We start from the raw sequence: 13,195 nt of genomic DNA, 5'->3' as shown, positions 1-13,195 counted from the left end.
GAGCATGCCCAGGCATTGTAGGGAGGTCATACAGGCACGTGGAGGCCACACACACTACTGAGCCTCATTTTGACTTGTTTTAAGGACATTACATCAAAGTTGGATCAGCCTGTAGTGTGGTTTTCCACTTTAATTTTGAGTGTGACTCCAAATCCAGACCTCCATGGGTTGATAAATTTGATTTTCATTGATAATTTGTGTGATTTTGTTGTCAGCACATTCAACTATGTAAAGAAAAAAGTATTTAATAAGAATATTTCATTCATTCAGATCTAGGATGTGTTATTTTAGTGTTCCCTTWATTTTTTTGAGCAGTGTATATGTCCAAGCTKATGCATTTATCAAACATGCATTGCTCAAGAATGAGACTGTAAAGTTCCAAGATAATACAAAGAGAGAATCAAATATGTGAAAAACTATTAGAATTTCAAACAAAAAAGACAAACATTTTAAAGGCAACAATTTATTTCATATTATTCTTTTTATAGATAACCAAAGGGAGAGCGTCTGAATTATCTGACTTTTAAAATGAAATTCGGAACATATTCAATGTCTCCATAGTATGTGCACGCATTGCATTGAGTATGAAGGAGGTTCTTATATATAAAAAAGGCCAAACAGCCATTTTTTTTTTTTTTAATCAGTATTGAGACAGTAATGTTGATTATACATTTTAGAGATTCACATTTAGACCTGACAGTTTTCCCTTTCATAGGCAGCATTCGAAAAGACAACGGGAGGAAACAGACCCTTACCCCCAACTAGCCAACTCATGGGCCCAATCCCAAATAGATCCCCAGACCCTTTGCACTTGTGGAGAACTGAGTGGATTTGACAGGTATAAGCAATATGGTAATACATCTACCGTGTCCTTTTATCTGCTACAGGGAAGTTTCTCCATATTGCTTATATCAATCAAATCCTCTCCAATCACAACAAGTGCATAGGGTGTAGGGGTCCTTTAGTGATTGGGCCCTCCCAACCCCCTTTCCCAAACTGAAGGTGAGACTAGAGAACCGATACATAGACAAACACTAGTCAACTCATCTCTAAACACCAAAGACAGTAGAAGAAACCCAATATACCTCCTCGTCTTTAACAGACACTCCATCTCCACCCCTGTGAACATTCAAGTATTCAAACCTGGGCCTCGTCTACTCTCCGGCTACCCCTCCGTTACATCAATGTACTGAATCTTAGGTTTACAACAAAGCTATGGTACACTACATGACCAAAAGTATGTGGACACCTGCTCGTCGAACATCTCATTCCAAAATCATGGGTATTAATATGGAGTTGATGGTCCCCCCTTCGCTGCTATAACAGCCTTCACTCTTCTGGGAAGGCTTTCCACTAGATGTTGGAACATTGCTGCAGGGACTTGCTTCCATTCAGCCACAAGTGCATTAGTGAGATCGGGCACTGATGTTGGGCGATTAGGCCTGGCTCGCAGTCAGTGTTCTAATTCATCCCAAAGATCAGAGGTCAGGTCTCTGTGCAGGCCAGTTTTTACACACCCATCTCAACAAGCCATTTCTGTATGGACCTCGCTTTGTGCATGGGGGCATTGGCATGCTGAAACAGGAAAGGGCCTTCCCCAAACTGTTGCCACAAAGTTGGAAGCACAGAATCGTCTAGAATGTCATTATATGCTGTAGCGTTAACATTTCCCTTCACTGGAACTAAGGGGCCTAGCCCGAACCGTGAAAAACAGTCCCAGACCATTATTCCTCCACCACCAAACTTTACAGTTTGCACTATGCATTCGGGCAGGAAGCGTTCTCCTGGCATCCCCCAAACCCAGATTGCTCCGCCGGACTGCCAGATGGTGAAGCGTGATTCACCATCCGGGGCAGCAGGTAGCATAGTGGTTAGAGCGTTGGGCCAGTAAACTAAAGGTTGCTAGATCGAATCCCCGAGCTGACAAAGTAAAGATCTGTCGTTCTGCCCCTGAACAAGGCAGTTAACTCACTGTTCCTAGGCCGTCATTGTAAATAAGAATATGTTCTTAACTGACTTGCCTAGTTAAATAAAAACTGTAGTGAACGTGTTTCCACTGCTCCAGAGTCCAATGTCGGCAAACTTTACACCACTCCAGACGACACTTGACATTGCACATGGTGATCTTAGGCTTGTGTGCGTGCGGCTGCTCGGCCATGGAGACCCATTTGTTGAAGCTCCCGACGAACATTTCTTGTGTTGACGTTGTTTGGAACTTGGTACTGAGTGTTGCAACCGAGGACAGACAATTTTTACGTGCTTCAGCGGTCATATTCTGTGAGCTTGTGTGGCCTACTACTTCACGGCTGAGCCGTTGTTGCTCCTAGATGTTTCCACTTCACAATAACTGCACTTACAGTTGACTGGGGCAGCTCTAGCAGGGCAGAAACTGACTTGTTGGAAAGATGGCATCCTACGACGGTGCAACGTTTAGCAAAATGGCGCCGACAGAGGGGGTCACCTCGTTTCTAGTCCTTAGGAAACTATGCAGTATTTATTTTTTTTATTTTTAGATTACTTGTTGATATTGCTGCATTGTCGGATCTAGAAGCACAAGCATTTCGCTGCACCTGCAATAACATCTGCTAACCATGTGTATGTGACCAATAARATTTGATTTGAAAGTCACTGAGCTCTTCAGTAAGGCCATTCTACTGCCAATATGTCTATGGAGATTGCATGGCTGTGTGCTCGATTTTATACACCTGTCAGCAACAGGTGTGGCTGAAATAGCCGAATCCACTAATTTGAAGGGGTGTCCACATACTTTTGGTGATATCGTGTATAAGTGCACTCAAAGATTCAGTCTATACATAGAAAAATAATGATAGAAATAACAATAGTGGTAATAATTATCATTGTCATAATACATTTGTCATTTCCATTCTACACATTTCTCATTTACATAAACTGTGACGTCGTCAACCATTTAAATACAGTGACGTCACAGTTGCCCCACCCCCTGAGTGTAAAGTTCAAGTTGAAACCCCTGTAGCTACTGAAAATGCAAACAAGAATTTAAAGTTTGGTTATTTAAATAACAATAATCAACGTCATAGTAATTACATCTTTCCTGGGAGCCTTGTGCTTGGATGTGATGGACGCATTGCATGTACAAGCTTGCAGTTCAACAATGTGCTCTACTCTCTCCATCACGTCAGTCAATGTAGACAGCTTCAACCCTAAAAACACAAACAGGACAGTTAGGGAACTGGAGAGTTAGTCCGACAACGCCCAACGGACAGGAATTCAATCATAAAAGGCAAACTTCACTGATAGGACAGTTAAAAGCAGCGGGTGGCCGTCATGTCACCTCCGACTTCAGAACATCAGCTGCCATTCTGTGTTCATTTCCCGACTATTCTACATGTTGAGTCGCCACTGCTCGTCGACACCAACAGGTGATCTACTGAGCACGGCCGACGTTGGTTATGGTTTGTCTTGCCCTTAAGAGGGACACTCACCTCCCTCCCCAGTCAGCTCTCAGGATGCAGCCAGACAGCTGCGACACTTATACAGCCTTTGGTCATGGGTCCGGATGTGGTTCTTCACATTCCTCATCCTGAAGAACGTCTTACTGCACAGCTACAACACACAGAGAAGGGGGTGTTCAATACCATATCAGTTCATAGTTACAGGCCAGGGCAAGGGGGGGGGGGGGGGGGTTCAATAACATATCAGTTCATAGTTACAGGCCAGGCAGAGGAGGGGGGTGTGCAATACCTATCAGTTCATAGTTACAGGCCAGGCAGAGGGGGGGGGGGGGGGGCGGTGTTCAACAGCGGATAGGAAAAGAGTGAGGAATGAGGGGGCTAGGGGCAGGAGTTTAGGGAAGGGGTGGGTGTAAAGCAGATGTGGTGGGGGGTAGGAAGGGGTAGGAGAAAGACAGTAGTAGTTTGGTTTCCAGTTGCAGTACGATACAGGGCAGGGCCAGTGCTTGCCCTCGATGTGCCTGATGCGGTGCATGAGGAGGCCGTTACAGTCCTTGTAGGAGGCCCGGCACTGCAGGCAGACGTGGGATGACTTGGCCTTGGGGGCCTGACTGCGAGGACTCCGCAGTTGCTTGAGCCGTGCCCGGCAGATCGAGTCCAACAGGGCGGGGCCTCGGCTAGGCAGGTGGAGGGGCTTAGCTTGCTTCTGTGGAGAGAGAGGGAGAAGAGTCCATTCTGTTAGATAACATCATTTAAAAAATGAACATTAAAATACATTTTACAACAGAACACACATGGATTTCTTTAGATGCCTTTGTGCTCTTTTTTGCTGTACAAGCACCCAGTTACATGGTCATTACATATTGTAGCTTGATGATATGTATGCGTCGACAGAGCAATCAATATGGAATGTTATCCAACTCAATTTACTCTCCAAAAGTAAGAAGCATGTATCCTTAGCCCAGATCCGACATTTCCCAACGTAATCTAAGAGAGCATTAAAGTAGTGTCAACATTTTTAACAGTGTGAAASCAATGCTCCCGTTAGTTACCAAAGAAAACCAACAGTGTGACTGATGATTAGACCCCCATGATTAGACCCCCCCCTCAGACCAGGATTGGTTCAGCCATTTAACCCCTGACTGAATCCTCAGTCTGATAAATGGTGTTATGGAAAGATAACAGTTAACTCCACCCACCCCTGACCTCCCCTCTACCACTCCTCTCCTAAAATTCCCAGGAGAACTGTGGAGGAAAGCATGGCTGCATATCAATAGTTTCAAACTGGCTTCCTTTCCTTGCCTCCTTCCCTTGATCTGAACTGATTTCAGAGAATTGGCCAGGTAAAAGTCCTTCAGTAGACCTATGATATTTCTTTCATCTACAGTACCTTGTGTTTTCTTGTTAGTGAAGTTGACAAAAATAAGATGAGGACTGAGAACAGCAGCAGCCCACTTGAAACTCATCCCAAATAATAGGAGAGAATGTGCAAGAACAGCTATACTATGCATCCCTGGTGTGTACCTTTGGTATGTCCCGTGCCGTGCGTGCACCCTTTGACTCTGTGGCTCTAACCAGGTGGGGGGCCTTGTGTTGGTGAATGTTGACAGCCCTTGGTGGCCCCTGCCTCTTGGTTTGACTTTGGTTCACACTCTTCTCCTCCCGCTCCTTCTTCACCATGGGCAAAGTGGGGGGACCTCCTCTGGCCCTCAGGACCCTGTCCGGGCCCCCCGCGGGACCTAACCTCTCCCCCCTCGAGACAGATCGTGTTAGGCAGATATCCACACTCTCCTCCTCCCTCTTCACCCCCACCATGGGCCCTACGGACGGCCTACAGAAGCTGAAGAGGAAGCCTGGATCTAGAAGCTTGACAGGGGGCTTGATCTGCCTCTTGCCCAGCTCTGGGGAGGGTGGCTCGGGGAAAGGCCCCACCACGGGTAGAGGGTCTGCTGGTTCCTCCTTGATGACCCTGTACAGAGGATGGCTATGGAGGGGAGGAGGGACTGGGTCAGGGCTGAGGATGCTGCTGTTCTTCCTTCTGCTCAGAGCTCCAGGCCCTCTCTCCGTGACCCCCCTTGCTCCCTGGTTGCACCCTGTCCTCCTGCTCTTCTCTCTGGACTTATGCTGGGCTCTCCCAGCCTCTTTCATGCCACTCCGCTCCGGCTTGGCTTTGGCCAACAGACACCCGCTGTTGTAGCGGAGCACCCTGGCAGTCTCCATGGTAACCTTATTCCTGGGGTGAGCCCTGGGAGGGGGGATGTGTGTGTTTGGGCGTTGGCCAAGTGAGGGGAGGGGCGGGGCTGAGATGGCGTAGTCGGCATGTTCCGGTTTGATCCTGAGAGCAGAGATGTTCTTCTTGGGATTTGGAACTCTGGCGTTCCCAGAGCAGGGCGGGAGGTGCGGAGGGGGATGGCTGACCTCTTCACCCCTGACAGAACGCCTGAGATCCCTGTCGCTATAGGCCGGCCTGGACACGGGCTGCAGCAGGTCCGGTAATGCCACTTTACTGCGCATGCTCCTGTCGCTGGGCGGAAAACGACGGGGCTGTCTGGATCTCTTCAGTCTCCTGTCCTCCATGCTGATTGGATACACAGGCTCCTTCTTTATGATCCTGTTCAAGAAGTGGGCATTGGCAGGGGTGCAGAGAGGGAGGGACAGGGGCAGCCCCCCGAACACCAGCCCCACCAACCCCTGGGGACGGGGTTTCCTCCGCTTAGTCAGCGAATAGTTATTGACTTTCAGCTTCCGGAGCCGTTTCTTCTGCCTCCAGCCAATCAGATCCTCCGGTCTGGGGAGGAGGGACGTCCTCTGTAACCCAAGCACGCTCATCAGCCGGTACTTCTCCAGCGCTCTGAAATTATCCTTCTCATCTTCCTCCTCCTCCACCCTCACTATGTTGGCCTCAGAGCAAGCCCTCTGTCTGGAGGAGGTGGAGGCAGGACAGGGGACTGGGGGTGGCTTTCGGCCCTGAGGAGGGCTCTCTGTCCTGGGCAGCATACTCTGGACCTCCTTGGCAGCCCCGGGAGTGGAGCGGAGGAGACGGGTACATGTGTGGGGCAAGGAGGAAGAGGGGACGTTTCGGGTGCGGGGGTTGGAGGGGAMATTTTTTCGGGGGGAAGAGGTTATTTTACAGGAGGGGGATTTGAAGTCCATGAGCTTCATCCTGTGCATGGGGCTGAGGGGGAGGCCGTTTTTCCCTGGAGGGTGGGCGCTGGGTCTGAGGGGGCGACGGGGCGACCATCTGGTGGGGCTCTCCTCCCCCGACTCATCGGACTGATCCAGAATCAGTCTGAAGCCATCACCCAAACCCCTCACCACTCTTCCCCCAGCCACCCTCTCCCGGCCCTCTCCAGCCAATCCCTTCTTCCTGTCCTTCTGGTGGTGGCGGAGCTCCAGGGGAGACCCAGGGCACTGCGATGGGAAGCCCAGGGCAGGGTGCTCCGTGTTGGGGTAGCGGGAGGTGTGGTCCGCCTGCTCCCTCTGGAGGGCCGTGCAGGCCTCCACGGCAGGCCACATGCCCAGATGACGGGCCATAGTGCTGACCTCTGACAGGTCCTCCTCAGACACACACAGAGTAGAGGAGTAGGAGAAGTCCAGCAGAGACACCAGGCTAGACTCACTGAAACCTACAGGGCAGGGAGAGGGAGGTGATTAGACAGGAAGTGAAAGCTAAAAAGTTGAGAGATTGAATTTTTATCTGAGAGAGTGAGAGAGTGGGAAAGAAAGAGAGAAAGAGAGAGAGAGAGAGAAAGATAGATTTAATTAAGAGAGAATAAATATAGGCACAAACATCAGCCCTAGACCCAAAAACAGATGCTGAGAAGATCAGAGAGAAAGGTAAACAGTGGAAGGAGAGACCCAACATGATGGAGTGGAAAAGAAAGTGAGGTAGAAAGTGGTGTTGAGTTCATTTCAGAGGAGTAGTTGTCATGTCCATGCCAAAACAACATGGGCATTCTCAAAATGAGAGAGCAGAGTAGATGGAAGAAAAAGAAACAGATGGATAAAGAAACAACCCCATTCAGAAAGGCGTGTGTGTGTGACCGTTTCATACCTGTGAGGTCGATGTCAGACCTGGCGCTAGGGGCGGAGTCCATCTCAGTGAATACTTCCTGGAAGTACTCACTCACTGCCACCAGCACTGCCTTGTGGGCGGAGTAAGAGCGTCCGTCTRTCCTCAGAGTGATGTCACAGAACAGTCCAGCCTCCCTCTGGCTCCTCAGCTTATTCAGCACTTCATCGCTGTGTGACATCATTGTCTGAGAGAGACAGCTCTCGCCCACACGCTTCTGTTGGAGAGAGTTAGCATGAGCGAGAGGAGGAAAAGAGACACCAATAATTGTGAGAACACGATTGAATAAAAGAGAAAGCTCCAGCACTCCACATCCTTTCCAACYGCTCCGCGCTCACAGGAAAAAGAACAGCCTCTCCGAATTCGCTCCATTCATTAAAATCACAATTTAACCAACACCCATCTATTTTTGTGACTAACTGGACCTCCCATTTGGTATTGAAACCAAACCATATGATTTCAATTAAAATTATTTTAATAAACATGAAAAGGTGAATGTAAGAAGCGCTCATAATTTCAAATWGGCTACATGTYATATTAAACAGCATATAAACACTCTRAATAGGTCAGGATCCAGACAGGGAGCCTAAGAAGGAACATAAAATAATTATTTAGGCTATATTATTTCAATGCTATAGCCTACAATGAAAATACCTTGTGAAGCATTGATGAGTGAGACACTAGGCTGGTAGCTACATAAAGCGCTCAGCATTTAAACAACGTTTTGGTGTATTAAATCATTATAGTCTGTAAATTGCTCATATAGGCTGTGACTTACTTAGAATTAAATATTGTTTTCATCTTTGGTTCTCATCTTTGTTACCTTGATTTGGCACCTGTGCGATTTATCAGTTTCTTTATGAAAATATTTAGCCAACTCCATGACAGTAGCTAAAGCAACACACAAGTAGAATACAAATGCATGCTGGGCCAGGTATGCCCTGAGCTCATGAAGTGAGCGATACTGGAGCGAAATTGTAACGGTGACGCTCCAGCCTTTSGGAATCTCTCTCCACACTCCAGTCAAATTGAGCAGGCTCCGCTCCAGCTCCGCTCACATACTCTGGTGATGATCACCTGATGTTCTACTGTTCCATCTCTTACCTCGGGTCTCTTGTTCCTCTGCTCAAGGCACTCTGGACATCCCAGTACAAAGTCTCGGATCTGAAAGTACATCCCTGAGGATGAATCAATAATGTATGTTATTTCAATGATCATCTTATCCAATATTTTATTCACAAAACAAACCATATTACACAAGCAGTGTTTGACCACCAAAAGGGTGCTAATGTTTCTGAACAGCAAAACAAAACCAGTCATTCTTCAATGTAGTTCAACATTATCTTTTTGACTAAAAGTAGCCTTGGGGTTAAGAGTGTTGGGCCAGTAACCAAAAGGTCACTGATTCAAATCTCCAGGCAGAATAGTTGGGGAAAAATCTGTTGACATGGCCTTGAGCAAGGCACTTACTCCCAATTGCACCTGCAAATCGCCCTGGATAAGAGCATCTGCTAAATGACTCAAAATGTAAATGACAAATGGCGCATTATAATAACACCTCTGTCTAAAGCATGCACTTGTGATGAGRATAGAGAAATGCATTGTTTACACTAAATTATAGAGAAGCAACATAGGGGAAGTCAGTCACAATAGAGAGCGTTAGATGTGTTTAAATTACAGCCTATACCAARCCTCACAATAACATTATACTGACATATTTTGGTCTATAGGCCAGTTTGGGGGAAATCTCAAGTGGTTTTTATCATTGTCCTGTGTAACAATGCCACGGAAGATCGATAATAACGAACCATCCCACGAGTCCACACTCACCCTCCCACCAGTAGTTCTCGGCCACTGATCTGTACGTGTCCTCCAGGGAGTGGTGGCGCGTGCCTGTCCGTCGCCGGTGGAAAGTGGCGATCGCCCCGAACCGTCGGTCCTCGTCAAGCACCTCCCGGTAATGGATGAAGCCTCTCTCCAACTTCTTACGGTACAGCAGTCCGTCAATCAATTCGAAGTTTGGCGAGCAACCCAATGATTTACGCCCCGTATGAACACTGGCGGCGTCGGGCTCCCCCGCGATGATCCGCACTCGGTCGGGTAATTTGGATGGAGAAAATGTGTCATCATTCGCGTATTGTGTTTTATAGTTGCAGTCGCCGGCCATTTTAGCCGGACTTCTTTTTTTGTATCTGCTGTAAGCTACTTTTTCCTTATTGAGTCTATCCCTCTTCCTCTCCGCCGTCCGAAAGCAAAAACAAAAGCTATGTCCCCTTGTACCGTTCTGGGGATTACAGCAGAGGGAGCCGTCAGTGCGTTACGGTTGCAAGTTTCCTCGACCCAAAAGTTGTCAAGTGTCAGGTGTTGTCATCTCCACGTGGATGCGGTGACAGTAGTGGACAGTGACAAAAGATTAAAGACGGGCCAGGAAAACATAGGATGAAATAGACCTATGAAACTTTCAAATGAACATATTGGCAACCTATTTGGAGAAGCTATTTATGTTGCATTCCATCGTGGTTAAAACCATTCACTGAGACAATGTGGCACGCTTAGCCACTATAATCAAAAAGTATCCAATAACAGTCTGCAGCACAAGAACTATGTAGCTGATTTGTTTGAATAGGAGAAATGTCACCAGCATATTTCCATGAAGTCAGCATCTCTTTGGCGATCATCCATACATTCCTGGGTCATGATCATAACCMGAACAGAGCAGTCTCATCCAGAGTCAAAGTGGATATCCTACACAAACCGGGGTTATCCAACAGAGACTAAACGTGCACTTCCTTGACAAATCCAATAGAGTATTTGATGATGATGGAGCCAATAAAAAAGTTAATACTGTATTCCAGATGTTTATAATGTAGGTCTGGATAGACTATATTTCAGTGGCAAAGTTTGTTTGAAAGAAAATGCATTTTGATTCTTCATTGTCCCAAATGCCCATAATGAAGATGTTGGCTAATTACAATCGCGCCCACCCAATAACAAATGAGAAATATCGCATCAACCCCAGGCATAAACAAGTGATACAATGTAACCAGCTATTTATCTTCTTATTTCACATCACTGGGCGCGACAATGTATCATCGAAGTGCCAACAAGCCAAATCAACAGATGTATCCATCCTTTTCTGTTCACAATTGCAATTGTCGGGTAGCTAAATGACGACGACTCACTATTCCCCTGGTGTAACTTGTGATTTGTTTCGCTAACTCGGAAGCAACATGATGATGCAGCGATCTGTCCAGCATCGCGAGTTGAACGACCTATTCGTGAATCGAGGTGTTTCGCCGATCACCACAAATATTAAAAATGTCAAAAGAATGTCTCTAAAATCAACACAAGACTCCCCGTATGTGCTACCCGACTCATTTCATATCTCTTCCCTTTACGCAAAACAAGTCAGATGATCAAATAATCTTTTTTTTTTTACTCATAACCTTCTGTTGGTTACCACATGACAACCTAACTTCCTTCTAACACTCACAGGATCTTCCCCCTCCTTCATTCAATGCCTATTAGTAGACACTTTAAAGAGCCCCGACCATAGACAATGCGATTGGCCATTAGAACTGCCAGTCAGGGGGTGTTTTTCATGCATCAAGATAGGTTGTTGACGTCAGTATTGCCTCACTTAGTCCCCACCGTCAAATTGATTACTGAGAAATAGAATTGATACAATAATCAATTCCGCTACTTCTCTTATATCAACAAATGCCTCTCTAGGGAATTCATATAGGCATATTCTTAGATTAATCTTCTTTTGCATTCAGACCGAGAAATGCGATCAGAGAACAAAACGTCCAGGCATTATTCTGCTACATGCTATAACTATAAACATGTTTAGAAATGCACCCACAATGTTGTCATCTAAGTTTATTAATGTGAATGCATAACGTGTTGTAGGCTAGATATGTGCCCCCAAACTGGAATGGCAGGAGTGGCAATAATTGATTTCATTTTATATTATTGAATGTAGAGCAGTCCCTTTCTTATAAGGATGATGGGCTTTACAATCAAATGAGTAACATGCTTCCAGTTGTATGTAGTTTAGGTAAGGCATTATCCATACTGACTGTTTGATGTAAGACCAGAGTGAACCACCCAAGCCCTCAACCCTGCACCTGACTGTATAAACATAACATCATCTTCTTCTTCATCCAAGGCCTGACATGCAACATGCAAAAAAAGTGGAGACAAAATATACATCACTGTTCTAATGTCAGATTATGCCCTAAATGTACTTGTGTACATTCAACTGTGGTTGGAAAGACAATGGGATCTGTTCTAGTGGTTATTAAGGCTCTTATGGCTCGTAAATTCCCACAGGATACTGGTCTAGGGTTATGATGCTGCAAGTGGCAGTGCCTTAGCACCTTTCTGCCTTATTATTGCTATTCAGATTTGTAAGTTGTCCCCTCACCATATACAGTTGAAGTCAGAAGTTTACATACACCTTAGCCTAATACATTTAAACTCAGTTTTTCACAATTGCTGACATTTAATCCTAGTAAAAACTCCCTGTTTTAGGTCAGTTAGGATCACCACTTTATTTTAAGAATGTGAAATGTCAGAATAATAGTAGAGAGAATCATTTATTTCAGCTTTTGTTTCTTTCATCACATTCCCAGTGAGTCAGAAGTTTAAATACACTCAATTAGTATTCGGTAGCATTGCCTTTAAATTGTTTAACTTGGGTCAAACGTTTCGGGTAGCCTTCCACAAGCTTCCCACAATAAGTTGGGTGAATTTTGTCCCATTCCTCCTGACAGAGCTGGTGTAACTAAGTCAGGTTGTAGGCCTCCTTCCTCGCACACGCTTTTTCAGTTCTGCCCACAAATCGTCTATAGGATTGATGTCAGGGCTTTGTGATGGCCACTCCAATACCTTGACTTTGTTGTCCTTAAGCCATTTTGCCACAACTTGAAGTCATGCGTGAGGAGAAGTCGGTGGCGGTTTTCGTAGGGGTGTCCATCACAATCCCACTTTTTCTTCTTTTTATTTGTGGAAGAAATGTATAAATTACAGTAAGTCAACTATATAGTCAATGCTAGAGCCATTCCACTCAATCTTATATCTGGACAGTCTCTCGCTCCGAAATGGTTACTTTGTCTCAAAGCAGTTGAGACCTGCTTTCTCTATGTAAAGACTCATGTTCATGCCTCATGCTTAGGGCTTAATATTAAAAACAGCATCCAATGAAAGTTCATAGGTGTTTAACGCTGGGAGTTGTAGTTGATGGGTCCTAACCCCTAGTGGAGTAGTAGTATGATGGGTCCCTAACCCTGGGAGTAGTAAGTATGATGGGTCTAACCCCTGGGGTTGAAAAATGGTCCCTACCCCTGGGAAGTTGTAGTATGATGGGTCCCTAACCCTGGGAGTAGTAAGTATGATGGGTCCCTACCCCTGGAGTCTGTGTATGTGGGTCCTGTAACCCTGGAGTGTAGTTGAGGTTCCTAACCCCTGGAGTTATAGTATGATGATGGTCCCTACCCCTGGGAGTAGTAGTATATGATGGGTTCCTAACCCCTGGGAGTAGATATGATGGTCCAACCCCGTGGTTGTGTATGATATGGGGTAACCTAACCCCTGGGAGTAGTAGTATGATCATCTGGGTCGCCTAACCTGGGTGGAGAGTTGATGAGGTCGCCTAACCCTGGAGTGTAGATATGATGGGTCGCCTACC

At 46.1% G+C, this 13,195-nt stretch overlaps 1 protein-coding gene across 1 annotated transcript; it reads right to left on the bottom strand.

The window, feature by feature from the left end:
• Positions 1-447: 447 nt before the first annotated feature.
• LOC111979100 (uncharacterized) lies at positions 448-11,012 on the bottom strand. The gene is made up of 7 exons (XM_024009389.2): positions 9,334-11,012; positions 8,608-8,681; positions 7,486-7,720; positions 4,956-7,057; positions 3,922-4,137; positions 3,465-3,585; positions 448-3,182 (listed from the first exon to the last, which is right to left on the bottom strand). Exons 1-6 carry the CDS (start codon positions 9,668-9,670, stop codon positions 3,484-3,486), a joined length of 3,066 nt encoding a protein of 1,021 aa, XP_023865157.1. The 5' UTR covers positions 9,671-11,012; the 3' UTR covers positions 448-3,182; positions 3,465-3,483.
• Between the last annotated feature and the right edge of the window lie 2,183 nt (positions 11,013-13,195).

Source organism: Salvelinus sp. IW2-2015, linkage group LG2 (assembly GCF_002910315.2).
Source record: "Salvelinus sp. IW2-2015 linkage group LG2, ASM291031v2, whole genome shotgun sequence".
NCBI classification, from domain to species: Eukaryota; Metazoa; Chordata; class Actinopteri; order Salmoniformes; family Salmonidae; genus Salvelinus; species Salvelinus sp. IW2-2015.
This window is presented reverse-complemented; position numbering and strand designations above follow the sequence as displayed.